General features: G+C 42.0%; 1 protein-coding gene across 13 annotated transcripts in view; it reads right to left on the bottom strand.

Moving 5' to 3' along the window:
• The window catches only part of sox6 (SRY-box transcription factor 6), a 275,016-nt gene that overhangs the window by 122,946 nt on the left and 136,942 nt on the right, over positions 1-15,128 (bottom strand). For all 13 annotated transcript variants that reach the window (XR_009656643.1, XM_060940777.1, XM_060940776.1 and 10 more), the window contains one exon: positions 14,130-14,219. Coding sequence is in view for 12 of the 13 variants with exons in the window: in XM_060940777.1 (XP_060796760.1) it covers positions 14,130-14,219 (90 nt within the window). In the remaining variant the exon portion in view is untranslated. The remainder of the gene's footprint in view (positions 1-14,129; positions 14,220-15,128) is intronic.

Here is a 15,128-nt window from a genome sequence, read left to right on the forward strand (position 1 = left end):
GCTTTCCTTTCCCCCTGAATTGAAACAATACGAGCGACAGCTGTTTTACCTGGCTGGCAGCCCCTACGCGATGATATAAAACCTTGCTAATCCTGCCAATAAAACTTCATTAACAAGCTTGAGCATGGACGTGCTACTGCATGTCAGCATATGGCCCATGCAAGCCATCAATTCAGAAAAAAATAAATAAATTTCAGAGCTATGCTTAAACGCAGCATGAAAGGTAACAGCCTTGCTGGAGCTTGACAGAGGGCGAAAGTCTTGTTGAACTCGCGACAAAGAAGACAGTGTAGCCTTAAGTACTTAAACGCAATTAGCTGTGCTTGCCAATGCAAATAGGGCTCTGTGCTAGCTAGCATGATTTGGGTAAATGTGTGAATGTCCTTGTTTAACATGCATTTGGAGCGGAGTTCATGGGAGGAGTTAGCACGAGGGACGTGTGGAATGATCCCACATGTGTTCAGTTCTCCAAAAATTTGACTAATCAGGTCTTAAATCGAGCTGCCCTTTATGAAGCATTTTTATTTCCTGCTGATAATTAAGCTAGCGCTAGAGCCCCATACAAAGCCTTCACTAATTTAGCACTTATCCTGAACCAAGCTGATGCGACAAATCCATCAATGTCAATGTCATGTTTTGGTACTCGGACTTGGCCGGTGTGGAGAGGCCTTGAGCGTGAGCATGTGGGCCTTTTTTTTTTTTTAAGAAAATGCTAATTCAGCTCTTACAGCGGTACCTTGACATCTTCCTGCTTTTATCACAAAGCTAGGCCCAAACCTGGCCCCAATTCAAGGCCCCGCTGAATAAAAAAAACCTCGACACTGACTGGAAGAATTGCTCATGTGATTTGATCTGATTGCCTCTGCTGATAGTTAAGTACTTCATTCACAACGGATTCGTGTTAAGAGGAGACGGCTTGCGTCTAAGGTTTCACGGCAATGTCGGAGTTGAAGAAGGAGGACATTTGTGACCTTGGTGTTTGTAATCAGGTGATCTGAGTGTGTGGACAGGATCAGTTGTTTCCCCTCGGGCCTTCGTCTTAAGTGAATAACACACTCCATGTGGTGCTGTTATAGTAAAATAATGAGCGACAGGCCGGGGTGGGCTTACTGGTCCCTGAAAGTCCTGAAGTGTTTTACACTGTTTAGAGCATTATTACTATTAATAATATGATTCAAGGATAGCATGTCATTTTTATCCGTTTATTGTTACAATTAAGGTTGAGGAATGTCTGTGAAACAAGTCTCGCTTACACTGCTGCAGCTATAAACAGTCGTTATAACTGGTGAGGAAACCACTCATTTTGTTCTCCCTCTTGAAGTTTATAAAACAAAAAAATGCAGAAACTGTAAAAAAGCATAATTTCCTGTGTCCTGAAGATATCGGAAAACTTTACCAACTTTGTCACCTGTTACATGCATTTTTAATCCGTTTATTATTAATCGATGCAGGCAGCACGGTGGTGCTGTGGTTAGCACTGTCGCCTCACAGCAAGAAGGTTCCAGTTTCCAAACCTCACGGTTGACGGGGGCCTTTCTCTGTGGAGTTTGCATGTTCTCCCCGTGTCTGTGTGGGTTTCCTCCAGGTGCTCCAGTTTCCCCCACAGTCCAAAGACATGCAGATTCAGTAAAATACCCAGCCACTGGGGTTGTACAAGCCGGTGCATACTCAGTGCCAGTCCCAAGCCCGGGTAGATTGAAGAGAGTTGCGTCAGGAAGGGTGTCTGGTCTTAAACCTATGCCAAATCAAATGTGTGGAACAGATCCACTGTGGCGACCCCAAATGGATGGAAGCAGCCGAAAGAAGATTATTAATTGAGCCTGCGCCGTACACATCCCTGTGAATGAGCTGCTACTACAGAAACGATACCGTATTGAAACAGGGGCATTAATATGAACCTAACCAGTCAGAACACAGAACTCGACTCTGCTGTGGTAGAAATAGGTGCTTTCAGACCGGAGGAACGTTTTCATAGTTCTTAGAACTGTTGGAGGAAGTTCTCTCTTTTTTTGTGTCCCTGCATTACAGGAACTGAACGATCGTAGTTCTTGGGGACTTTTTTTAGCTCCTACTTCAGGGTAGGTTCTCTCCCAGCACATGAGAGTGACATAAGTGTAGGGTGATTGGTCAAACACAAACCAATGCAACACCGGCAGCTTCCATTTTTGGCTCATCCGGCTGCAGACCAGGCTGGATGAGCTTATGCGATCACGCGTTGCCCGTCTGTCATCCACCCATTGTCCGTCATCGTCGTTCATTAAAATTTACAAAAATCGCTACTCCTCTTACAGGATTAATCAGATTTCAATCAAACTCACATACAATGTTCCCCAGGTGGGTGTGCATAAAAGTTGTCAAGATAGTGGCGCCACCTGTCATATTTATGATTTTATGGGTGTCTTGGGCGGCACGGTGGTGTAGTGGTTAGCACTGTCGCCTCACAGCAAGAAGGTCCTGGGTTCGAGCCCCGGGGCCGGCGAGGGCCTTTCTGTGTGGAGTTTGCATGTTCTCCCCGTGTCCGCGTGGGTTTCCTCCGGGTGCTCCGGTTTCCCCCACAGTCCAAAGACATGCAGGTTAGGTTAACTGGTGACTCTAAATTGAGCGTAGGTGTGAATGTGAGTGTGAATGGTTGTCTGTGTCTATGTGTCAGCCCTGTGATGACCTGGCGACTTGTCCAGGGTGTACCCTGCCTTTCGCCCGTAGTCAGCTGGGATAGGCTCCAGCTTGCCTGCGACCCTGTAGAAGGATTAAGCGGCTAGAGATAATGAGATGAGATGAGATGGGCGTCTTGACCAGTATGAGCTACAGCCTCATTGAGGCTATTTTTAAAAATATGTGTAAAACATTAGCTGCGTAAACAACAGCTCTTAGCATTAGTGTGAAAAAATGGGGGGAAAAAAACAAATTGGACAAATGATGCGACGGTGAAGTCCAGGCTTTATTGAATGAATGAGTATACAATGGAGGAAATACAGCATGATTTTGACGCATCTAAGCAAAATATAAAACTCTTCACTAGTACAAGCCAGCTTACAGTACGTCACTTCAGCGTTCCTATTGGCAAACAGAAAAAAGCCCTTGGAGGTATGTAGTTCTCGGTGCAGATCCCCAGGGGGTAGTTCCTCTTAATAAGACCCTTGAACTGTTTGGTCTGAAAGCGCCTAAAATGTAAATATTAGCTACTTGTAGGCTCAAACAACGGCGTCCTAAACAGCAGCAGGTTAAAAGCGAGCGTTTGTGTGGGTAATTGGCTCACACAAAGACGCGCTTCTAATGTGTGAATTATTAAGTGATAGAGTTTCAACGCCTCGGAGAAATAAGAGCGCAGGCCAGACGCTGTACACGGAAGCTTTTTGGATGTGCTTAATAAATGAAAATATTTGCCCAGTAAAACGCTTAAGCATGTGTCTGGCAGTCCGGTGTCCATGGGGGTGATTTTCCTTTGGCCAGAGCAGTCTGAGTGCGAGTGTGAGTGTGTGTATGTGTGCATGTGTGTTTCCTCTCCTGTTTGCGAGGGTTTTCAGTAACACCGTGTCAGAGCGTGGCAGTGAGGCAGAAAACAAGGTGCGCCTTTCTGCCACCCCAACACCACAAGCTAAATCCCTCAATTCATTAGGAGAGCAACGGAGCACGGCTCGGCCGGCATTCATCTCGCAAATGTGGCCCAAAGAATAATAATTTACTGTAGCTCATATTTCACTTGGGTACATAAGGCCAAACAGTTTGCCTATTGAGAAAATGCAAAGCGTGGCACTTCTGAATCGGGCGAATGGAAGAATATTTTACAGTGGGTGATGGGTGGAGGTGAATTTTTCCCCCTCCACTCTCTCTCTCTCTCTCTCTCTCTCTCTGTATTTATTTCTCTATCAAGAACAATGCCTGAGTAACGACGGATATTTCTTCACCTGACACTTCGCCGGCCCAGGAAAACAAATACGTTACAAACGACGTTACTGACTTTTTTATTTTTATTTTACTTTTGTGTGTTAGCTACCTAGCTAGCATTAGCTATTGTGTAGTGAGAGCTGTGAAAATGGCAATTTTTCAAGACATTTGTTTTTCAGAAATATTGTCATAATATTTTTTCTCTTGATTTTAATGCAGTCTGATGTTGTTTCATGGTTTTTTTTTTGTTAAGTTCACTCTTAATCATAATTTTAGTTTTAGTGTTTTTTAACAGTGTATAATTTATTTCTTATTTAGCTACATATCATTTCATATCATACTGCACACTGATTTTATGATTTTATTGGTTTCATATCCTCTTTTGATTTTACGATTGATCTTACAATTTCATGATTGATTTTACAATTTTTGTTTGATTTTTATGATTCTATTTGGTTTGATGTTTTTAGTCTTGCCTCATTATTTCTCTCGTTCCATTTTTATTTTTGCCTTTTATGTATTGATTTGCATTTGCCTCGACTGTAAAGCACTTTGCAGCAACTCTTGTTTTAAAATGCACTGTAGAAATAAAGAGACTTAACTCATTAACGTGAATATTGTTCTAAACGTGAAAAGAGGTTATGTTAAAGTTGTAGGTGTTCTTAACCTGCTGAGGTTTAGTGTAACATCTCATCTCATTATCTGTAGCCGCTTTATCCTGTTCTACAGGGTCGCAGGCGAGCTGGATCCTATCCCAGCTGACTACGGGCGAAAGGCGGGGTTCACCCTGGACAAGTCGCCAGGTCATCACAGGGCCGACACATAGACACAGACAACCATTCACACTCACATTCACACCTACGCTCAATTTAGAGTCACCAGTTAACCTAACCTGCATGTCTTTGGACTGTGGGGGAAACCGGAGCACCCGGAGGAAACCCACGCGGACAGGGGGAGAACATGCAAACTCCGCACAGAAAGGCCCTTGCCGGCCACGGGGCTCGAACCCGGACCTTCTTGTTGTGAGGTGACAGCACTAACCACTACACCACCGTGCTGCCCTTAGTGTAACATATTTCCTAAATTACAAAATATTTATTGGAAGGATTTACGTGAAATTGTCTCTTGATTTTCCAGTGAGGAAAAAAAATTGATTATGAATCCAATCATAGCTTCACAGTTTAGCTGTTTGTTGTAAATTTGTTTGGATTATCAACAAACACCTCACAGAAAGCTAAAATTTAGGTGTTATATGCATAAAAAAAGGACTAAATGAATAATCCACTTCAACTTCATCTCCACTTGTAATTTAAACTTAGAAAATCTATCTATCTATCTATCTATCTATCTATCTATCTATCTATCTATCTATCTATCTATCTATCTATCTATCTATTTTTTATTTATAATTTTTAAAGCAACCTTGAGTGTTAGAAAGGCACCATAGTATTATTATTATTATTAGGGCGGCACGGCGGTGTAGCGGTTAGTGCTGTCGCCTCACAGCAAGAAGGTCCGGGTTCGAGCCCCGTGGCCGGCGAGGGCCTTTCTGTGCGGAGTTTGCATGTTCTCCCCGTGTCCGCGTGGGTTTCCTCCGGGTGCTCCGGTTTCCCCCACAGTCCAAAGACATGCAGGTTAGGTTAACTGGTGACTCTAAATTGAGCGTAGGTGTGAATGTGAGTGTGAATGGTTGTCTGTGTCTATGTGTCAGCCCTGTGATGACCTGGCGACTTGTCCAGGGTGTACCCCGCCTTTCACCCGTAGTCAGCTGGGATAGGCTCCAGCTCGCCTGCGACCCTGTAGAACAGGATAAAGCGGCTACAGATAATGAGATGAGATGAGATTATTATTATTATGTTTTTAGGATGCTGTTTCTCCCTCAGTTTTCAACCAATCATCACCAAATTTCACATTAAGAATACCTCGGGGCTGAATTAAGTTGCTATGACTTTTGGTGCTGATCCAGATCACGTATCTGGAATAATCCATGAAAAATGGGATTTTTTTTCAATCACTTATAACTCTGTGAATTTTCATGATTTTTTTCCATCTTTTTTTTTTCTTCAGGGTGGCAGGGTGCAACTTTTCCTCACTAAGCATCATTCTCTATCTCTTACCGTTCCGGATCTATAGGGTACAGTGACCAGACGTCCCGGTTTGTAAGCACCAGTGCAAATTAATGTGACTTTCATCGCAGTCTCTATCTAGTTATTCTTATTCTTATTATTCAAAAAAGTTTTTGTGTTTGTATTCATTTTATAAACAGCAGGCCCACAGAATGTAAACAAGTCTTTTTGACCAATCGGATGTTTTGTTTTTCAGTCCCTACACCAATCAGAATCCTGCTCATTCACCCACATGGTTGTGTTCACATTTTTTAAACCATATGGGTCAAATTTCCGTTCTCAATAGCAGTAACGGGCTGTCAAGCATGTTCAACACGGTTAATGAAAAAACAAATGCTATGTTTTAAAAGTGAAACTAATCCATCAAACGCAGCGGCTCTTCTGTCTGTCTCCATCCTGACACGCTGAACCCATGTGTATGGAGTGTGTATATGTAGCTGGTGATCCGTGTGCTCAGTTTCTCTCTGGGCTGCGCTGTGGCTTGGCCTGGCTCCAGACAGCTTGCCTCTCCTGCTCTGTGGTTTTGTTCAGCAGATCTCGACTCCGATCCCCACCGTTCCTCCTGACTGACAGCTAAGCTCAGAATGAAAACAAACACGTAGCTCAAGGGGAAAAAAAGCCAAATCTGGCCCTGTGCTCTGACCCTCCTTCTGAAATCCTTTAGAAGCAGCACAAGTGGAGGCACGGTGTCTGGTGCCTGGAGATTCCTTCCTGCTTTAAGGAACATCTCTATCTTTCACTAGATTTAGCTGTTCTTGTAGAGTTCTGGATTGTGATTGGTCAGAAGGGAAGGTGTTGATTAATTTTCTATAACAGCTGCTCTGACAGGAGGGCGCTCGTGGCGGCACAGTGGCGGCACGTAGTGTAGTGGTTAGCACAGTCGCCTCACAGCAAGAAGGTTCTGGGTTCGAGCCCAGCGGCCGGCGAGGGCCTTTCTGTGTGGAGTTTGCATGTTCTCCTCGTGTCTGTGTGGGTTTCCTCCAGGTACTCCGGTTTCCCCCACAATCCAAAGACATGTGGTTAGGTTAACATGAGGCAGCCTTGGGCTGAAGTGCCCTTGAGCAAGGCACCAAACCCCCAACTGCTCCCTGAGCGCTGTAGCATGGCTGCTCACTGCTCTGAGTATGTGTGTGTGCTCATTGATCACTTGTGTGTGTGCATGCGTGTGTTCACTGCTTCAGATGGGTTAAATGCAGAGGATGAATTTCACTGTGCTTAAGTGTGCATGTGACAAATAAAGGCTTCTTCTTCTTCTTATACGGCCACATTTCTATAGTTCAGAGTGACTTGTACAGCAGATGATCCGAATAAAATTATTAAAAAATAAGTATGTTGATGCGGCACGGTGGTGTAGTGGTTAGCGCTGTCGCCTCACAGCAAGAAGGTCCTGGGTTCGAGCCCCGTGGCCGGCGAGGGCCTTTCTGTGTGGAGTTTGCATGTTCTCCCCGTGTCCGCGTGGGTTTCCTCCGGGTGCTCCGGTTTCCCCCACAGTCCAAAGACATGCAGGTTAGGTTAACTGGTGACTCTAAATTGAGCGTAGGTGTGAATGTGAGTGTGAATGGTTGTCTGTGTCTATGTGTCAGCCCTGTGATGACCTGGCGACTTGTCCAGGGTGAACCCCGCCTTTCGCCTGTAGTCAGCTGGGATAGGCTCCAGCTTGCCTGCGACCCTGTAGAAGGATAAAGCGGCTACAGATAATGAGATGAGATGAGATGAGATGAGATGAGATAAGTATGTTGATATTTTGTCAGGAGACGTTTATGTAATGTTAATGGAAGGAGTCTCCAGTTAAAGGTACAGTAAAGTTGTACCTTTAACGGTTCCAACATTTTCAGGACAGAGGAGTTTACACCATGTTCTTTTGTTTTAACATCAAGAGAGATAAAAGTGAAAGAACGACTGCTTATAGCTGTTGTAACGTACTGTAAGTGAGAACAGGAACTAACTTAAGCTAACTATAAACACCATAACTTCATTACATCACCCCATTATTCAGGGACGGATCCAGACCGATGCATGTGCATTGGTCAGAAATATATGTGCACCACTTGGCATCAGTCACTTGGCATTGTTTACTTTACCACTAGCCAGCTACATGGGCTATAGCCATGCTCAACCAACAGACCAATGGTTCAGGATCCGAACACTTGTGGTACCGTAAGCAGTGATGCTCACCTGACCCAAGTAGCTGGATTCTCATGATGCTTTGACCTGAGATAAAGAATCTAGGTCAAACCAATAAAATACTCCAGAAAGAGGTCGAAATTTGCCACGAATAATGGGCCGAGCCGCAGTCATAGCGGGCTGTGCCTGGGCTGTTTTGAAAAGTCTTGGGGAGAGGGACCTTTCAAAACAGAGGGAAGTGTCTGTAGAGTTTGGTGGGGCTATGACTTTCAATGGCTGAGTTCTGAATGTTTAAATCCCTGCATACATGTGTGGCTGGAGCCAAGGCTCATATTAAAGTTTTTTGTGAGCCACACTCACGCAGGGGCGAATAGCGAGTCGAGCCGCAGTCATAGCGGGCCATGGCTGCCCTCTTCGGAAAGGGCTCAGTGTGCTCTACACCCCTGTGAAAATCCATAGCGAGCTGGTAAAATTAATGAAAATATTTCTGCAAATGTGCAACTGTCAGATTCTTGGGCTGGATCCATCCCTAGCTATTCATGAAGTGCTTATTCTTCACTTATTCTTCCATCTGGATTAGGAACAGGATGCTTTAGGATGAGAAGAGCTGAAAAAAATTTAAAAGACAGGAGACAAATTGGCTCTATAAACAAAATCTGATGCTCAAGTGATCTTGAATGTTAGCACACCTAGCAGGTCAGTGCTAGCTTTCTGATGATCAAATTAGAGCACCAGAGATCAGCTAAATGTGTAGCCAGAGAGCATGTGACGAGACAGAAGTCCAGAGAAATGGCCTGGTGTGATAATTTTGTTGCGACAGAAAGAGCAAGTCCAGACACATCTTGAGCTAATCCAGATTATCACTCCAGCGAACCCTCAACAGATTCATCGGGCGCCAAGAAACGTGATATCGATGGTGCCAGACAGCAGTAGGAGTGGCGCTGGCAGGAATTTTTGTTATTTAATTGTTTAATTTAATCATTAAGTGGTGCAAAGAAAAGCATTCACCCTACAGTCAGTAGATCATGAGTTCGAATCCCGAAGATGCCACAGCTGTCTGTGGCTGGGAGCCAAGAGACCAAAAATAGCTGTGCTCTCTGGGTGGGAGGGGAATACTCACTCTCTCCTATCAAGCACAGTGATGATAGGCAATTGTGGGTGTCTGTAAACTCATGTTGTATGTGGAAGAGGGTAGATAGCGCTTTCCTCAGAGTGCGTTACACTGCCCTGTGATGCAGCAGGAGCAGCAGTTTAAAAAGATGATGGAAACCCATACGAGACGGGAGAGTGGGCCGGTGGGTGGAAATTAGTTTGTGACCAAATTGGGAGGGGGAAGGAATAAAACCATTATAATATTTACAGTGAAAAATGATTATATGCTAGTAACATATGCAAAATGAGGTTTTATCTGATAAAAACATTATTATTCCTTGAGTGTAGCTAGCTCATAGCTCTCAAAGAGAATTAGGATAAATACAAGACCTTGATTGGTTAATATTGTTTAAGAGGTGCTTAAAATGTATATATCACAGTCACATTTTAATAATTCGTCCCTGCATTAAAACAAGGGAACAAATAGACATCATGGGAATGAATTCGTAAAATGTGGACATAATATTATATATAAAACAGTTATTCCACGAAATCATGTCATACACAAGCTGATAGCCGACAAGGCGTGTAGCACTGAGTTGTCTGTAATCCATGTATGACAAGATTGAGTGGAATAACTTTTATTCTCTCCACATTCACTGGATTTTGAGAAACAGAGCATCTCATCTCATCTCATCATCTCTAGCCGCTTTATCCTGTTCTAGAGGGTCGCAGGCGAGCTGGATCCTATCCCAGCTGACTACGGGTGAAAGGCGGGGTTCACCCTGGACAAGTCGCCAGGTCATCACAGGGCTGACACATAGACACAGACAACCATTCACACTCACATTCACACCTACGGTCAATTTAGAGTCACCAGTTAACCTAACCTGCATGTCTTTGGACTGTGGGGGAAACCGGAGCACCCGGAGGAAACCCACGCGGACACGGGGAGAACATGCAAACTCCGCACAGAAAGGCCCTCGCCGGCCACGGGGCTCGAACCCGGACCTTCTTGCTGTGAGGCGACAGCGCTAACCACTACACCACCGTGCCGCCCCAGAAACAGAGCATTTTTATTTTTATTTTTTGCAAATTCGATAAATAAAAACTTTGTATAAAACATCCGACAAAATAATTTCCGCTTAGAATGTAAACAAACAGGCGAAATGACAGGAGCAATTTGTGAAAAATGCAATAATAATAATAATTCTTGAAAAAAAAATACATTCTGACCATCATACTTTTATTCCATATTTTGTTGCTTTTTTTGTATTTTGGGGATTTTGTTTTCGAGTAGAGTTTTTATTTTGTCCTCGGTTGGTTCAGCAACACACATTCCGCCATTTTGTTTTTCTCTACTCACAGTATATGAGCTGATATCCTAGTAGTAGAGTAGCACGATTGCTCATATCCAGTGAATATGGATAGAATACATATACAGTGTGTGTATATATATATATATATATATATATATATATATATATATATATATATTCTTAATTTCCCTGAGGTAGCCTTTATGTCGGTTTTTTCCCACCTTCAGATGTTTATATGTTACGTTTGTTTTAATTTGAGAAATATCAAAAGTGAATTTTTATTTCAGAATCTGTAGGACAATGGAGAGCAACAATGGGCCGAACGCAGAGCCTTTCCACCGGCGGCGGGTGTGAATGGCGTGCAGTCAGTCGGGAGGAGAAATAGCAAGGCCAGGCAGGCAGCCGTGGCTCTTCATCCTCGTGTCATCCTTTATCTGCCCCCGTCTCTATTCATGTGAACTTACAGGCGTGTGTGGCCTCCGTATTGATTTTTTAACTCGACAATTAACGTGGTATCTGATTTATCATTGCACTTTAGAGCTTAATCAAATGCTCCGCATGTGTGTGTGTGTGTGTGTGTGTGTGTGTGTGTGTGTGTGTGTGTGTGCGCGCGCGGTCTATGTCCGTGAGTGTATTTTTTTTCTCTTCTTTTCTCAGCTTGGTGCCTTTGTTTGTGTTTTAATTAAGCAGACCTTGTGTGTCTCCCCAACCCTGAGCTTCCCTTTTTAATTGCCCGCACTTACATCGGGTCGACTTCAAACGCACCGGAGAGACATTTTGTAACGGGGGAGCACAAAGCAGCCCTTTGAAATGTCTACAGTCATATGAAATGGCACGCTAATTAGAAACCTTAGGCTGCCGGTGCGATATGAAAAGTAGCTCTGTCTGTTTTTTCGTTCTTTCTTTTTTTTTTTCGTATCCCCTCTGTGTGTGTGTGTGTGTGTGTGTGTGTGTGTGTGTGTGTGTGTGTGTGTGTGTAAGAGACAGAGCTCAGAGTGGACGCTTCAGAGGCATTTTTCTTTCTTTTTTCTTTTATTTTTTTCTCCAACGTCTTCTACCTGCTTCTACCTTCGAAAGTGTGACCTCACACCTCCTCCTTACACCCTTTCCATCTTTTCTTTGCCGTTTATCAAACACAAAAATGCCCTGTAATTTAAAAATATCTGCTTTCAAAAAGGATAAATCACCCCCGACACCCGCCCGCCATTTTCCCCGCTGCACTTTGATCTACGGTGGCGCACACGATGGGGAAAGAAGGCACAATGAATTTTCCATGACATGATTTACACGTTGAGGATTGATTAAGGTTATGGCCGATGAATACACTTATTAGCATGAATTTTCCTTTCTTTCTTTCATTCATTCATATTTTCATTATTCCTTTTTTACTACGTATACAGAGTGAATCTCATCTAATCTAATCTAATCTAATCTAATCTAATCTAATCTAATCTAATCTAATCTAATCTAATCTAATTACCACCAAGGGCAAATGTTATGTAGGCCGATAATCATAAATAGCGCAAGAGTAAAAGCACAATGTCTGATGTTTCTGCGATCAATTCTCTGGTCAATTATCACAAAAAAAAATCTTAATTTATTTATTTATTTATTTATTTATTTATTTATTTATTTTTAAAGGTTCTAGGAACATCTACAAATCAGAGATGGGAAATATGTGACAAATGGAGCACCTGAGGGTGTGGTGTGTATTAAAAAATTTAATAAATAAGAAAAAAACAGGGTGTTGGTGGGACTAAAGGGAAATAAAGAGGAGGAGAGAGAAAGGGAGAGATAGTGATTAAGGAGGGAGGAGAGCGGAGAAAGCCGAACGCTGCCGTGTTATCAGAGAGCTGGTACTGTGCCTGCTGCTGCTACATAAACACACGCCTGTAACAGGCCGTGCTAAGACCTGCAACTAGGGGAGAAGAAGAAAAACAACAGAAGACGAGTGAACAGAAGCTTCACCTTCAGGGAGAAAAAAGCTGTGATGGATGGACATGTGATATAGTGTATATTCTTCAGAACACACACACACACACACACACACACACACACTTTATCAGTTGATGATGGGGAAAAATACACAAAACAATGTCTTTTTCTCTATTATACATCCGAGTGTGACTCCTTTGTTGTTGTTGTTGTTGATCAACTCTTTCACCATACACGTAATAATAAAGAATAAGGATCTTTAGAACATATTTTGTTTCCTTAAAAATCTACTTTGGTCCACTAATCTGTGGAACCGACAAACACAATCTCATTAAAGGTCCATCATTCGAAAAGTTCTTAAAGAAACCCAGTAAATGATTCATCTACTGCTGAATCGCTCTTATGGATCCGAACACATACACAGTGTTTTGAGTGCTTGAACAGAACCCTGGTGTGTTCTCTCCATGGCTGTTCAGTTCTTTAGTCGGGGAGAACCCTCGGGTCTGAGTGCAGCCCAGACCAGCGGCCTTGTTCTGCTTCTGATCGGAGATTCTCTGAATCGACTCACTGCATGAAGTGAATCAAGCATGCCTCATGTTCTGGGCTTGTTAGATTATTTCCAAGCTGCTAAATTGAGCCAAAGGACAGAGCTGTAGTGCTGCAGGAATACTGTGTGTTCTGGATATTTGGAGAAAATCAATGATAAATCAATTAAAAGCTATTAAACTTATTTATATACAGTCATCTTTTGTGTTCATGCTTGGGTGATTTTTCTTTCTTTCTGATTTCTACACACACTTAACTGGCAAACGAAATGATGTCTGATGAATGAAAGAGCTTACTGATGATGTTTTTAGCTACACACAGAGCATTTTTTAACATAGTTACTGGGAGACCAAATGGTCTCCCAGTGGCCAGATTTGGTCTCCTAGTCAATGCCAAACCAGCTTCACTGGGAGACCAAATTTTAAACCAAGTTATGTCTTATCATTTGGTTCAATCAGTTGCAATTAATTAACCAAGTACCATGTAAGTATACATTTAACAAGGAAAATGAAGATCTGTGTTATAAGATATACACACAAGATCATGTTGGTTAAGAAAAACAAAACTAAAATTTGGTTACTGAGATGGCTGACGTCAGAATCCGATGTCATTACTGTGTAACTTTGAGTGTCTTTGACATAACATTTGTGCTTGGTAATTGCTCTTGATAGCTGTGTAGTCACTGTAGTGCGTTTGTCTGTATGGTGATTGGTGAACCACTTTGCATCACAGAATATGGCGCAGCGGTGCAGCCGCATGGACTCTGGGGCCTGTGATTGCATTGCCCAGACCAGTTGGTCTCCGAGTGGAAAATCCTTAAAAAATGCTCTGGCTACACACACACACACACAAACACACATGCACACACACACGCACACACCACTTTTTTTCCCCATTGTTTGATTCATTCTAGAAACCAAACAGGAAACGAATCAAAAGAATCAGATTCAGACTTGACAAAATGATTCATCGGTGTGAAATCACTCTAAGGGTGTCGGACAAGCGCTGATTAGATCCCTGGGGGGGAAAAGTCTGGATTTGTCAGATTTCTAATCACTTTTGATATAAAAAAAGTCTTGGTTTTGAAGCAAAGCAAACTGACCTTGTATTTCTCCCAAAAGCTCGCTTGTGTTCAGTCTCTCCATTTTCTCCTTCCACTCTTTAGAAAGCAGCTTTTCCATGCAGGAAGTTTCTGGAAAAAAAAGTGAACAGAGAAAAATGTAAGTCATTTAGTTGAATTATAATCAGTATAATAATTAGCAAAGACTCAAATAGAGACACAATGAAAGAGACAATAAAATTAATAATAATAATAATAATAATAATAATAATAATAATAATAATAATAATAATCTGGTGTATAAAGCATGTGTGTTTTTAGTGGATGCCTGTGTAACACTTATGTGTGAAAAACTTCTAAATAGCTTTTCATTTTCAAAACCTTTAATCATTAATTTCTCTAACGTGTCAGGTCACATGACTTCAAATTAAATATTACCAAAGCAGTGAATTTTAATTACATGAAAATGTATAATCTTTAACGGTTGGGTTCTTTATCTCTTTCAATGTTCTAAGCAGAACTTGACTGCAGAGACGAGATGTAGAAGCTAAGCGTCGTCAATTATCCACTGAAACCTTAAAGAACCCTTGGAGAACTTTTTTTTTCCTCCCTACAATCTTAAATTATATTACACTGAGGTTTGGATTAAAAAATAAAAATATTTTGAGACACAAAACTTATATTCTTTAACAAAAAATAAATACAAACAATTATTTTTGTTTCTGTACAGATCCGTTTTGATCCATTTAATTTTCTGTGATGCAAAAACAAAAATCGTTTTTCTTTTTTAATTTTTTAAATCTCATTGTTGTTGTATTTATTCCTGTTTTGCTTCCAAACTGTGTTTGATGAAGTTATGAAGTGCATAAGTTTATTTATCACTAACAGAGAAAGCAGGGGCGTGGTGAAGACTTAATTAGTGGACCATGAGGGGGAAAAGAGCAAATAAAAAGAATCAAACCAACTGAAAAAAAACAAGGCTTAAATAGGAAAAGTAAAAAAAAAAAAAACAACCCTATAAATGGCTGCATTTCAAAAAGA

Source organism: Neoarius graeffei, chromosome 15, assembly GCF_027579695.1.
Source record: "Neoarius graeffei isolate fNeoGra1 chromosome 15, fNeoGra1.pri, whole genome shotgun sequence".
NCBI classification, from domain to species: Eukaryota; Metazoa; Chordata; class Actinopteri; order Siluriformes; family Ariidae; genus Neoarius; species Neoarius graeffei.